Here is a 14,623-nt window from a genome sequence, read left to right as displayed (position 1 = left end):
AAAAGATTAAAATCTTGACAATGTTTAGTAGGTAATGGCAGTCAAATTGAAGTTTTTTTTATTAATAAAATACTGTGATTATATAGCAGTTTCGTGTCTGGACACTTTTGACCATGAAGGTCATCAGAAGGTGCAAAATACATCAACAGAATATTAAAGAGAAAAAGACAAAACTGAAAAGAGTTGTTGGAACATTTTATTTTACTATGTGTGAAAACAGCTGAAATGATCTTCACATAAGTTTTAGAAGTGTACAGAAATACCCAAGGAGGGCATAAGGGTTATCAATTCTCAGTGGTAAAGATGACCCTGCCACAATCCCAAAGATTTTATTAGTTGGACGTACAGTCGTCCATTTTCCTGGGTCTCTCATAACTTCAGATCTTCACATCTCACCTGCCAGGGTCTTATCCGCTGTGCTGAAGATGTGACCCACATGTTGGCAGAGATCCTGCCACTAGAAGCTCAGACCAGTGAGAGCTGGGCTCTGGATCTCCAGAAGCTGAAGAAGAATCTCCACTCTGCTGTACATTTTATTCTTCAAACCCTAAGAACAGTTTCCGACTACCACAGCTACTTCAACAAGGCAAGTTTATATATATATGTATTATATAATATATATAATATATATATACACACTGACAGGTGGTGTAATGTGTGTATATATGTATGTATGTCTATGTATATGCAAGAAATATTATCCACCATTTACTCTGTATCAAGTATGTAAGTAAGGTAACCAAGACAGAAAGACAGGAAACAACATATTTAAAATTGCTGTTGATCGTGTCATTTTATAAAGATACTGGCATGTCCATAGTGGCATTTGAACGTTTGTGGACTCTGACCGCTGCCTGTTTAAAGTTTGTGGACTCTGACCGCTGCTGGTTTAACGTCTGTGGACTCTGACCGCTGCTGGTTTAACGTCTGTGGACTCTGACCGCTGCCGGTTTAACGTCTGTGGACTCTGACCGCTGCCTGTTTAAAGTTTGTGGACTCTGACCGCTGCTGGTTTAACGTCTGTGGACTCTGACCGCTGCTGGTTTAACGTCTGTGGACTCTGACCGCTGCCGGTTTAACGTCTGTGGACTCTGACCGCTGCTGGTTTAACGTCTGTGGACCCTGACCGCTGCCGGTTTAACGTTTGTGGACTCTGACCGATGCCTGTTTAAAGTTTGTGGACCCTGACCGCTGCCGGTTTAACGTTTGTGGACTCTGACCGCTGCCGGTTTAACGTCTGTGGACTCTGACCGCTGCTGGTTTAACGTCTGTGGACTCTGACCGACGCCTGTTTAAAGTTTGTGGACCCTGGCCGCTGCTGGTTTAAAGTCTGTGGACTCTGACCGCTGCCGGTTTAACCTCTGTGGACTCTGACCGCTGCCGGTTTAACGTCTGTGGACTCTGACCGCTGCCGGTTTAACGTCTGTGGACTCTGACCACTGCCGGTTTAACGTCTGTGGACTCTGACCGACGCCTGTTTAGAGTTTGTAGACTCTGACCGCTGCCGGTTTAAAGTCTGTGGACTCTGACCGCTGCCGGTTTAACGTCTGTGGACTCTGACCGCTGCTGGTTTAACGTCTGTGGACTCTGACCGCTGCTGGTTCAACGTCTATGGACTCTGACCGATGCCGGTTTAAAGTTTGTGGACCCTGACCGCTGCTGGTTTAACGTCTGTGGACTCTGACCGCTGGCTGTTTAACGTTTGTGGACTCTGACCGCTGCCTGTTTAACGTTTGTGGACCCTGACCGTTGCTGGTTTAAGTCTGTGGACTCTGACCGCTGCCGGTTTAACGTCTGTGGACTCTGACCGCTGCTGGTTCGACGTCTGTGAACTCTGACCGATGCCGGTTTAAAGTTTGTGGACCCTGACCGCTGCTGGTTTAACGTCTGTGGACTCTGACCGCTGCTGGTTTAATGTCTGTGGACCCTGACCGCTGCCGGTTTAACGTTTGTGGACTCTGACCGATGCCGGTTTAAAGTTTGTGGACCCTGACCGCTGCTGGTTTAACGTCTGTGGACTCTGACCGCTGCTGGTTTAATGTCTGTGGACTCTGACCGATGCCGGTTTAAAGTTTGTGGACCCTGACCGCTGCCGGTTTAACGTTTGTGGACCCTGACCGCTGCCGGTTTAACGTTTGTGGACTCTGACCGATGCCGGTTTAAAGTTTGTGGACCCTGACCGCTGCTGGTTTAACGTCTGTGGACTCTGACCGCTGCTGGTTTAATGTCTGTGGACTCTGACCGATGCCGGTTTAAAGTTTGTGGACCCTGACCGCTGCTGGTTTAACGTCTGTGGACTCTGACCGCTGGCTGTTTAACGTTTGTGGACTCTGACCGCTGCCTGTTTAACGTTTGTGGACCCTGACCGTTGCTGGTTTAAGTCTGTGGACTCTGACCGCTGCTGGTTTAACGTCTGTGGACTCTGACCGCTGCTGGTTCAACGTCTGTGGACTCTGACCGATGCCGGTTTAAAGTTTGTGGACCCTGACCGCTGCTGGTTTAACGTCTGTGGACTCTGACCGCTGCTGGTTTAACGTCTGTGGACTCTGACCGCTGCTGGTTTAATGTCTGTGGACTCTGACCGCTGCCGGTTTAACGTTTGTGGACCCTGACCGCTGCCGGTTTAACGTCTGTGGACTCTGACCGATGCCGGTTTAAAGTTTGTGGACCCTGACCGCTGCTGGTTTAACGTCTGTGGACTCTGACCGCTGCTGGTTTAATGTCTGTGGACTCTGACCGCTGCCGGTTTAACGTTTGTGGACCCTGACCGCTGCCGGTTTAACGTTTGTGGACTCTGACCGCTGCCGGTTTAACGTCTGTGGACTCTGACCGCTGCCGGTTTAACGTCTGTGGACTCTGACCGTTGCCGGTGTAAAGTTTGTGGACTCTGACCGCTGCTGGTTGGGACGTTGTGGGACGAAAGAATGTTGCTCCATTCTCGTCTCTCCTGGACTGACGGAGTCTGCAAGCTGCTTTCACAGCGATGCGCCGTCAGACGTGATCTGGCGTGTCTGCAGCATCTGAGTTTCTGTTGCCATGGTTACCAACTACCATTTAGTCAGCGCAATAATTTACAACAATAAGTCTATTTGACCAGAACTTCTTTCACAGGTGTCCATTATCACTTTTTAATGGACACCCTCCAGCCAATGAGAATAGAGTATTCACCCAGACCATGGTATAAAAAAATATATATGATAATGCCATATATTCTTACCCATTTAGGCCACCAGCTGGTATAATCTGGTGCTCCATGAAAACTTCCTCCAAGAGCTCCTGACTTGTGTTCAAGGAGACGCTCAGTGGCAGAGGAAGAACTGCGGGACCATCCCTGCATGGAGATGGAGGCTTTCTGCTTTCCAGAAGAACAATCCTCCTCCGGACCTGGAGGAGCTCCTTCATCTCTCCAATCTGTCTAATGCCGTTCCAGATGATAAGCTCCAACAGGCAGGCAGCCAGATTTCTCAGAGGTAAGACTCATTTAGACATTCAGTTTTCCTGTTGTTCCACAAATTAAACTATGAAAAACAAAATAAATCTTTGAATAACATGATAATAATAATAATAATAATAAAAAGAGTCGTTAAAATAGTCTTGCATGTCACTTTTCCTTTTTATGTGTTACTAAAAATAAGAAACGGGGGGTACTCTCGCTTTTCAAGGGACCACTACACTACTGATGAGACCTAAATATGTACTATAGGAAATTTGTCATTTTTGAAGAACCACATTTTAGATTTTAAAATAAAGAAAACATGAAATGTTTGAAGTGGACAGACTTTCTTCTATGGATGTAGATATTTGTGAAAAATGTTTAAAAAAGAAAATACGCCCACAGTTTCTCACCTAATGACAAGAGAAACAGATAAAAAAATATTACTGGTGCTTTTGGGGTCATTATATTGTGGAAATTCAGTGCAATTATTCCATGAGCAAAGCTGAAAAACCTAATGCTAAAAACCTGCATCTGTTACACCTGTAAATCAAGACATTTGTTTTTAGCGTTCTTGGCCATGTATTAAGAGCCGTTGTGGAAGGTCCAGAGAGCCCCTTGCTGCTCCAGACCCTGCAGACCCCTGATTAACGTCTGTAAACCAAACTTTAATGCATTTTCTTTATCTAGCAGTAAGCCTTCTTTGAAAGGGAAGAGGACATTTTGCGTGTAACAATGCAGTTAATTGCGATTAAAGATTTTAATTGTTGCCCAGCACTTATTTATTATTTTTTGTTGTTTTTTGCTTTTACAGGTGCTTGACCCTGAGGAAACTCCTAATTTCTTCTGGACCTGTGTCTTTTGAGCAGCTTCAGCTGGCGTTGCAGTGGCAGTATGAGCTGTTGTGTAACAACCATCTGACTCATTCTTCGGAGGGCGCTGCAGATGAACAGACTAATGATGCTTCACTCGGCCCTTCAGAGCCTAACGTCACAAAATGTGAAGCAGCCCATCTTCCTGGAACATCTCCTTTACCTGTAACTCCTGGAATGGTTTTACCTGAATACAAGCCCCCTTCCCTCAGCTCCTTTGACTCTGGTTTTGATGGAGCTGGGAGCAGCCAGCTGAAGGCCTGTGCGAGGAAGGAAGTAGCGGCTGGTCTGTGTACGTTAGCTGGGAACAGGGACTCTGTGACGGCCACCCTGAGGCAGTGTCAAATACATGAGAGCATCTCCAGTATTTCAGATTGTGAGGGTCAAAAAGAAGAGTTTGATCTGGGCTCTGTGGGAGCCTCCTCCATGGCTATCATTCAGATCAAGCCTAAAGCAGAGGTGGACTTCCTGAATTTCGAGATCAAAGTGAAGCGTTCGGCTGCTCTACCCAACAATCCCTGGCTCAGCTTGCCGGTGGAGGATTTGGAAGACTCCTACACTGTCACCATTACACAGAATCCAACACCACAAAAGAGAGAATGTCGACTTCATGATGCGGCTGCCAACCAGTCCAACAGGTCTCGAGATCAGCCCACTCAGACGGAGGTTATGAGCACCTCTGAGCCCCCAGGGTCACGAAGCATGGACTGGATACTGAATCCTCCTGATCCTGAACTAAGCCCCATGCACAACATTCTGTCCAGCACAATTCATGATGGAAGAGACCAGTCTGTCTGCACCACGGAGGGTATCCCCACTCTTCTCTGGGATTCTTATGACCTACACGACCAGAATCCAGATCCTGTTGATGGGTAATGTTTTGCCATCTTTTTTGGGGGGAGAGGGTGATACTGTGTGTGTGTGTGTGTGTGTGTGTGTGTGTAAACAAGTAAAGGAATATTATAAGTTATCAAAAGAACAACATTTGAAAGGGCTCAGGCATGTTGGATTTGGGGACATTTTACAGCAAAAAATCTGAAAATCCAGAAACTGCAGTACAATGTAATTGTTGTAGTTGTTGTTGCAACAAACAGTGTGTGGTTCTTTCGGCTCAGCTGCTAAATGTGAATGAGATTAAACATGATTGTTTTGTCGGCTTCCAGGAATTTAAAAAATGAGAAGTGAACTATGGTGCCCCCATTCCTGAATTTCATCTGAGGGGAAGCATACTTTGGAAATACCCCGTATTTGTAAGGACACAGATGACGTGTGGGAGTTTAAAACCCATCATTTTAAAGCTCAAAGAGCCAATATAATCAACCCAGACTGGAAATATATATTTGTTGGATTTTAATCAGAAAGAAAAAAGCAAATGGAAACATAACAAAACCAAAATCTTTGATTTTAAATTGGAGGCATTTTATTGAAGTATTAGCTTTTGAGAGTTTGAATCTGATGGCAGCAAAAGCCTGGAAAGTAATTGGTGCAATTAAATGCTTCTCCAGTTTTTTTTTTTTTTTTAACAATTAGGTTAAGTGGCAACAGGTCAGTGACATGACTGGTTATAAAAGCAGCATTTCATACAGGCAGAATCTCAGATGGAAAGCTGAACAGAGGTTCGCCAGTCTGAGACAAACTGTGTATAAAAATGACCAATTTCAGAAAAATGTTCAACATAAAATAGTAAACTTTGAAAATCCCACCATCGCCCGTGTATAATATGAAAATCAAGAATTTGAAGGAATCTCTGTGTGCGTGGGACGAAACAAAGCTCAAACTGGATGCTGGTGAAGCACTGCATTACAAATGGACATGATTCTTTACTGGGAATCACTGCATGGTCTCGGGATCACTTCCAGAAATCGCTGTCTTCGACCACAGGCTGTGAGATGTAGAAACCTTTTAGAAAGTCTCAGGCTTTCTGCATCAGTTAGCTCCTTTATAAAGGCAAAATTACACCACAGTGCTTGTTGTAAACCCTGTTCAGTTCTGAGACTCGGGCGTTGTTGAACAAATGTTGACTGGTAATGATTAAATGGTTGCTAACGTCATCTTAACCTTGTCTTTGCTGAGCAGGGAAGACTATTTGGGTAAAATGTGAAAATTTTTAAGCTCCCACAGATTCTCTTATTCTCTTTTTGAAATGATTAACATGAATTGTCCATAGTGACTCCTACTTTAAATGAGACAATGAAATTGTGATCTGAGTAGAATGGGTTTGTAGAATTTATTTTTCTGATTTCATGTACTGGAGGAATACGTTTTTTCCCCTCTGTTTTCAGTGGTATGACCATCTCCCTGAAGGACTGGGATGTGAAGGAGCAGGAGAGTCACAGAGAGGTGGAAAAAATCCTGGACAGGACTGATGAAATCCTGGAGGCAAGCAATCCACTTCTCCTTTCCTCTGAAAATTTACATCTTGGATGTATTTCGATTCATGAGGTTGCATATTGATTCCTCTGTAGATCTTCTGAGTGGTTGAATGTTATGTTTTCAGGAGGAGGAAAATGTTTTGGTTCAGGAAGCTGTGCTGGATGCATTGCTGAGGAAAGAGGATGGGAGGGATGTGTGGCCTCTGTGGGACAGTGAGGACCATTGCGGTATAGTAAGTTAAACATAAATTAGGAATCTAACTTCATTTCAGCAGCGACATCGGTTGGATTATGTAGTTTTTCTCCTTCAGGAAAGGTGGCAATGACCTTTTTATAAAGTGGTTAGAGATTCAAAGACAAGGTGTGGCTCAGCAAACCCCCATGAAGAAAAACCTTAATGGAGCCAAGTTTCTCTTGCCAGGACGTGGGTCACTGGTGCACACCCCCTGGAGCCAGGGCTGGAGGTGGTGCATGGAGGAGAGCCCTTGGTGGCCGGGCCTATGCCCATGGGGCCCGGTTGGGCGGTTCCGGCTAGATATAGTTGGACTCACCTCGACGCATGGCATTTGGCTCTGGAACCACTGACCCTCTTCCATTCAGGAGTTGCTCACGGTGAGAGGCGCCGAGCAGGTGTGTGCATGCTCATTGCCCCCTGGCTTGGTGCCTGTATGTATGTAAGGGTTTACCCATGTGGTAGGAAGGGTGGAGCAGAAGCTTGACAGGTGGATCGACAGTGATGTAGATGCTATGATGGGCTGTTGTGGTGAAGTCGCTGAGCCTAAAAGCAAAGCTCTCAATTTATTGGTCAGTCTATGTTCCTACCTACACCTATGGTCACGGGCTGTGGGTAGTCACCATAATGAGATTGTAAATACAAACGGCCGAAATGGGTTTCCTCCACAGGGTGGACAGACTGTCCTTTAGGGATATGGTGAGAAGCTCTGTCATGAGGGACGGGCTCAGAGTAGAGTTGCATGGTGAGAGCCAGATGAGGTGGCTCGGGCGTCTGGTCTTCCTGGAGGGTTGTTCAGGGCACGTCCCACCAGGAGGAGACCCCAGGAAAGACCCTGGGGCCGCCTTGGGTTACCCCCAGATGAGCAGGAAGAAGTGGCTTGGTAGAGGGAAGTCTGGGGTTCCCTGCTTCAGCAACTGCCCCCACAACCTGACCCTGGATGTGCAGAGGAAAATGGATGGATGACTAGAGTTGAAGTTCACCACTAGTTATCTATCTAAATGACAGAGCAGGCTGATGAAGTTGGAGTATGTTTTTTATGTGGTTTATTTATTTATTTATTTTTTACCAAAAATGCCATAATGTCCTTTATAAATGTGTTTTAACCCCTTCTTGGTGAGACCCCTCCATACGGGGGGCAGCATGAGATACAATACAGAAGGTTTGTCCACATTACGAAGTAGTACTCCTAACATGACAAGGAGAAACTCAGCTATAGGACTCTACCAAACATTGGCATTCAGACCAAATGGTTCAAACCCCAGGCAGTTATATGGGAATGTTAGAAAAACATGAACAGCACGGTCCACTTTTTAGAGCTAATTTCTCCACTTCTAGGAAACCACATGATGTCATATGAGAGCAGAGACTCTGATGATTACAAAGCTGTCTGTCTCATCACGGTGGGACAAAAACTGTGGGAGCTAGCAGCCAGAATCCAGAATCTTGTCTTTTTTTTTTTTTTGTTTGTTTTTTGATCTGTTTTTTAACTTGTCCTGTCCAGCATGGTAGCAACAGAACTGTGGTTTGGCTGCTGTGTTGTGCCGAACAGATTTGCTTTGCCAGCATGCAGAGTATGAGGAGTCAGGAGTGATCAGAGGCGAGTGTGATCATGCAAATGCTACCATGCCTCTACGGAGGCTAGAGGCAGACCAGATCCCCGGGCAATCAGCAGCAATCCCAGAGTACAAACCCCAGCCACCCCACCACAAAGACCACCCCAAACTTACCCAGAAGGTGATTTCAGTGTGCACCCCTAAATTTTCTGCTTGTTCTCCTAAAAATTGAAGTAACTGTGCTCCTCGTAAAAAATGTTAGTCTGGAGCCCTGGTATCCATTGGTCCTGAGTACAATACTTTAACCCAGTTAATAAAATCTGCATGAAAACCCATTTTCTCTAGTCTGTTCCAAATATAGCCAGTTTTCCCATCAAATGCTTTCTCAGTGTCTCTGCTCTTTGCGGATGATGTGGTTCTGTTGGCTTCATCGAGCCGTGATCTTCAGCTCTCACTGGAGCGATTCGCAGCAGAGTGTGAAGCAGCTGGGATGAGAATCAGCACCTCCAAATCCAAGACCATGGTCCTCAGCTGGAAAAAAGGGTGGAGTGTTTTTTCTGGGTTGGGAATGAGGTCCTTCCCCAAGTGGAGGAGTTCACGTGTCTCAGGATCTTGTTTACGAGTGGGGGAAGGATGGAGGGAGATGGACAGGCGGATTGGTGCGGTGTCTGCAGTGATGTGGACTCTGCATCGGTCTGTTGTGGTGAAGAAGGAGCTGAGCCAAAAGGCAAAGCTCTCGATTTACCGGTCGATCTACGTTCCTACCCTCACCTATGGTCATGAGCTGTGGGTAGTGACCGAAAGAACAAGATCGCAAATACAAGCAGTTTCCCTGCTTGGGCAGCTGTCCCGGGACCCAACCTCGAAAAAGCGGCAGAAAATGGATGGTTGGATGTATTTTGATTACGATTATTGGATAAGTCGGCCTCCCATTTCGAACTTGGAAGAGAGATTGGATCTTTTAGTTCAGATAATAGTCTATATTTATATAGAGTATTTGACTACACAGCTGCTCCCCTTCCTGCAGCTGGTGCCCTAGGCAGTCTGTATCTCTGTCCAGCTTCAGTCCTCGAGGGTTGCAGTCCTGCAGGTCTCAGATGTTTTTCTGCTCCAACACACCTGATTGAAATTAAATGGCTCTCAACAGCTTGTTAAGTTCTGCTGGAACATGTTGATCCATTAATCTGATTCAGGTGTGTAGCAGCAGGGAACATTCAAAAACTCCAGGACAGCAGCCCTTGAGGACAGACTTTGGACGCCGCTGGTCTCTATGAAGTATTTTATTATTCTTGTCTTGTTAAGATGGCTGCTGTGTTCCCTTTGAATAGTCTTCTCCAGCTCATTTTTAGTGGTTCATTTCAGACATGCAACACTTACTCCCATGTTGTGTGTATTATCTGTGTATTTGTCTTTTAGAAGATGTCATCCAGTGAGCTAGCTGAAGCTGGTGTTCTTGGCCTGGATGAATGTCTTTCTTCTGGAGAATCAGACAGCCTCAGTGAACCTGAATTAGCCGACTGTGTGGATGACCACCTCGACGATGAGGCTGAAGTGAGGACAGATGAAGGGTCGTTTCACATCAGGCCAAATCTGCTGATGGAGCTGAGAAAGATCCACATCTTGGATGAGCTCATCTTGGAAGAAAAGTTCAAGATCCAGCAGCTCAGGTGCTCCTCAGAAAGTCCTCCCGCTGAACCCTCTGAGAGCACACCTCTGGTTACACAGCTGCCTTTAAATATAAACAAAGACATTGAGGCTTTCCGGTTACAGCTGGAAAAGGAAAAAAGAGAGGTGGAAAAACTAGAGAAGGGTTTGGATGAAGAGCATATGCACAGGAGCAAGGACAAAGCCACAGAGTGTCTCTCACTTCCCAGAAAGAACTTATTGTTGGTCCAGAACAACTCTGGGGTCTGCCATTCTGAAACATTTCAAGCATTATTGGGTTTGAATGTCGCAGAAGAGGAATTCCCACTTTCCTGGAGCCAAGATGCTTGTAAAGATAAAAACTCTTTATGTGAAGCAAACATCTTAAACAGTACTTCAGATCTGAGGGAACCATCTGAGGTGGGAATCCAACCAAATGCAAGCCAGTCAGTTTCTTTAACCTCTGAATTGAGGCCAGATGAAGGAGCCTTTGATCCAGGTGGAATCGACAGTCTTTCTCCTGACACGAAGGAAGGCCTTTCACCTTATTCAACTAAACTTATTTCTCACAATCCCTGTAATGCACAAGATAAGGCACTTGAAAATATAGATCCAGACCTGGTTTTCAATCCAAATGTAAAAGAGTACAGTAATAACAACAATAACAATGCAGTCCCAGATGGCTGTGGTGCATCATTAGCAAAACTCTCTGAAATGACCACAAAAGATGAAGAGGCCATGTCAGTGGTACCTGCATGCTCTCTGCAGCCAGCAGAGAAGATCAAGTCACTGCCCCAAATCCATTCTGAGTCTGAGCCAATTGGGGATGATGAACTGGAGGAGGACTCGTCTAATGGGGCTCTAAGTTCTGAAGCTATGAGGGTATCCTCCTGCAGATCACAAGGGATGAAGACCCAACTTGATGATGATATTGCAAAGGTATGTAGCTTCCAGGTGAATTGGTTAAATATGATTAAAAGTCAGATTGTTATAGTGTTTTTTCGAGGGTTTGTATTGTCTCCTTTTCACTATATCCTGGGTATGATAAAGTTTAGACAATGGAAGTAAAATTGGATCTGGATCCATACTAATTTATCAGCTTGGGAAAAATGATGTTGAAACAACTTCATTTAACTATTACTGCTGCCAAACATTGTCTGAAGCTCTGGGTTGGAGTGACACTCACTGTATTCAATACAGAAATGGTGTAGAGAGATGAGGTGCTGTTCTGGCCACATCATGTAGTTGGTAAGTGAAACCCTCTCACATCATTTCACCCTCATCTGCTGCAACTTCACTGGCTGCTGGTGAAGCAAAGAATTACATTAATACTCCTACTTTCAAAGCCATCTATAACCTTCCTCACGTTGCCACCTGAGTCCATTCCCTAAGATCCTCCTCCTTCCACTGTGCCCTCTGCCTGCCTCAGCACTATGGGGAGCAGAGCCTTCAGTTGCTCTTACTTTCCAGACTCTAAACTTACCTTTTGAAGACTTGAGGTTTAAAGTATTCCAGCATAGACGATGTTAAAACTTGATGTGTGCGCCAGTGTGAGCTATCATTACGTTAAAGAGAGAGGACAAAGAATTGTAATGTTAAGAAACCAGATGTGGGTTTGTAAATTGTTTTTTGGATTGCATCATGAATCGTATTGAACTGAATCACATTGTATGAAGTCAAATCGTTGTCAGATTATTAACGGGTTGCATTGCATCGTGAACGGGGTGAATTATATCACATTGAATCAGCAGGGGGCTTCACTGCATCGTTAATGTATCATATTGCTGGCAGCATATTGAGATATGTATTGAATCTGCTTTGGTGAGGATTTACATCCCAACTATGAACCCAACCATGCAATCAGAAGAAAAACATCCACACTTTGCTTCCACATTGAAAGCAAAGTGTGGATGGTTTTTTTTTTTGTTTTGTTTTGTTAGCCTGCTGACACCCATCAGTGGCCTCCACAATCCCACAAGCCAAAAAGGCCTGATAGGTGGACCCTGGCATCCGTCCACCGAGTTTGGGGTTTACACACCACAACATGTACCAACAAACTTTCGGCTGCCTCAACAATGGAGGCGTGAAACAGTCCACTCCGACTCAGTGTCCCCAACCTCAACCTGAATATGTCCCGGAGGTGGGAGTTGAAGAGCTCTCTGACAGGGGACTCCGCCTGACCGACCCCACCATCTGAGCCAACTCCCCACCAGGTGGCGATCGGTTGACAGCTCTGCACCTCTTTTCACCCGAGTGTCCAAGACATGCGACTACAAGTCTGGCATGACTACAAAGTAGGGCTGGGTGATATGGCCTCAAATCAATATCACTATGTATTGAGCAGTACATCTCTAACGATTAAGGGACGATAACCCCCCCACCCCTCCAGTTATGATAGTATGATTCCCCTCAACCTATAAATTGCATTTTTTTTTTGCCACTTTAAAGGACTGTAACTACACTGTTTGAAAAAGAAAATACCAATTAAGTACTTTTAGTTAAGATTTATTTAACTAAGTGCAACTGAACAAGTTTAATAGTGTAAAACTGAAACCTTCTACCAACACAAAGTATTAAAAATACAATCTCTTATAAACATTCTAAATGTGGATATTATAAATAGCTTGCATTACTTGAAAATGGTCACATTTGAGTTGTCAAGTGATCCGTTTCTCTGTAAAGGGAGAAACAAGTGGCCTCCCTTGTAAAGAAAGTAACTTATATATAAAATAAATTTCACATTTTCCATTTGGAAAAGTAAACAATGACTTGTGCAAAGGTAATGCCATCGTGTGCAAAGATCTATCTCTGAAGGCCATGAAGGTAGTCTCTTGTAAACAGTTATAAGGAAATAATGCCATTATCGTGTGCACAGGCCCACCTCTGTGTTTAGTCACTTCTAAACAAATAATGCCATAAACAAAAATGTCAATAGAAGACTGACAATTCAGATTAGGAGGGGCTTGAACAGGGCTCTTCAAAAAGGGGGCAACAGACTTGGTATCCTGACCCGTTTACTCAGACGAGTGTTGTAAATGTGAATCTGAATAGTCCAGGTTCTTGCTAAGAAACACTGGCATGTTTACCAGATCAGGTTTGAGGCAGGATCATGTCACAATGTTTCCGTCAGAACTGAAAACCCGCTCGGATGCAGAGCTAGTGTCTGGGATGCAAAGGTACTTTGCTCACACGAGGAGAAAAAAATCAGGCATGTGTGGTGACTCCGACAGTCATCACAGAACAACACACACATAACGATGCTGTCCCGCAACTGATCTAGAATCTGGTCCTCTGAGTCGGAAATCTCGTGTGACCTAACGCGGTCTAACAAAAACGTAGAAGAACCATATCAAGAACCGGAAAACACAACACCCAGCATGGAAGAGGACATACAGGACGAGGGAATGATGGTGGTCTTGCAACTATTAACAGAAAAAGCCAGAACTGGAAAAAATGAGACTGGAGACGGCGTGAACACGGACTTTATATCTTTCTTTGCTCTCCCCGGTCAGCTCGGGCTCTGATTGGCTACATTCTGTTCCACGTCACCATCCACGTAGTCACAATTCTGGAATCGTCGGCTTTCCTCACACTTCCAGATTTTTAGTTGTAAATATTGAACATGTTTTAATACTTTGGATTGTCTGCCACGACCCGATTTATATGGACAAATTCGCTCTTAACACACCTCAGACCAAATCATTTTATTGGAAAATCTTATTAGACTGAAGATAATTGGGCGTTTGCTGTCCTCAACGCTGAGGCAGAGGCAAAAACTGCCTGATAATCTTTGTGTGTACCAGGCCTTAGAGTGGGAAAGTGTACCTGATGCTCTCTCCACCAATCTAGTGAATTCCCCTCACTATCGTGCACAGGAGACACCGAGTAGCTGCTCAGCTTCTATTGCATGGTCAGGTTACACAGTGGGAGCAGTTACAGGGGTAGCCTCACTTTGCCTAAAGCTTCCCAGTGATCTCTTTGGCTTCTTTACTTCTGATGATTTAGAAAGCTGAGGCTCAGGGCTCGCTGCAGTACTTCCTGTGTGGACTGCAGCTGCTGACTTCATCTGTTTTCACTTTCTCCTGAGTGGCGGTGACACGGTCTGTAGAAATGTATGCTGCTTTGAATCTGGAGTCAACAAAACTGTCCAAAAGTTCTACAGTGGGGGGATCTAAGAACTTGTCATCAAGGTTCGCACGGATGTCAGATTTGATGGTTTTGGTCAGCGCCCCGTCATCGGCTATGAACTCCACCAAAAACATCGATGAAGCTGCTACTCATCCTCGACCACACCTACGTTCACCACCATAGCAGCCGCTTCAGCATTTGAATTCTACTCCATTTCTTCTCTGTCTCTTTACCTTCTTGTTACAGACCAGACGGGGTGCAGTAACATGAGGGCTTTTAATCTCAATTACGATCTGGGTTTTCAACGAGCATAAAAACGAAATAAACTGATTATTTGCTCCTTCTCAGTTTCCTCTTGTGCTGTTTTCAGTTGCAAATCGAGCGCA

At 44.9% G+C, this 14,623-nt stretch overlaps 1 protein-coding gene across 4 annotated transcripts in view; it reads left to right on the top strand.

The window, feature by feature from the left end:
* LOC121633367 overlaps positions 1–14,623 on the top strand; it is a 45,431-nt gene that overhangs the window by 14,683 nt on the left and 16,125 nt on the right. For 2 of the 4 annotated variants that reach the window (XM_041975293.1, XM_041975295.1), the window contains 6 exons: positions 404–586; positions 3,226–3,470; positions 4,248–5,177; positions 6,588–6,684; positions 6,803–6,910; positions 9,882–11,048. In XM_041975293.1, coding sequence (XP_041831227.1) covers positions 404–586; positions 3,226–3,470; positions 4,248–5,177; positions 6,588–6,684; positions 6,803–6,910; positions 9,882–11,048 — 2,730 coding nt within the window. Of the gene's footprint in view, positions 1–403; positions 587–3,225; positions 3,471–4,247; positions 5,178–6,587; positions 6,685–6,802; positions 6,911–9,881; positions 11,049–14,623 lie in introns of those variants that run through there. The other 2 variants (XM_041975294.1, XM_041975296.1) reach the window with 2 other exon arrangements.

This window comes from Melanotaenia boesemani, chromosome 22 (genome assembly GCF_017639745.1).
Source record: "Melanotaenia boesemani isolate fMelBoe1 chromosome 22, fMelBoe1.pri, whole genome shotgun sequence".
Taxonomy (NCBI): domain Eukaryota; kingdom Metazoa; phylum Chordata; class Actinopteri; order Atheriniformes; family Melanotaeniidae; genus Melanotaenia; species Melanotaenia boesemani.
Note: the sequence above shows the minus strand (reverse complement) of the source record. Positions and strands in the feature narration are given on the sequence as shown.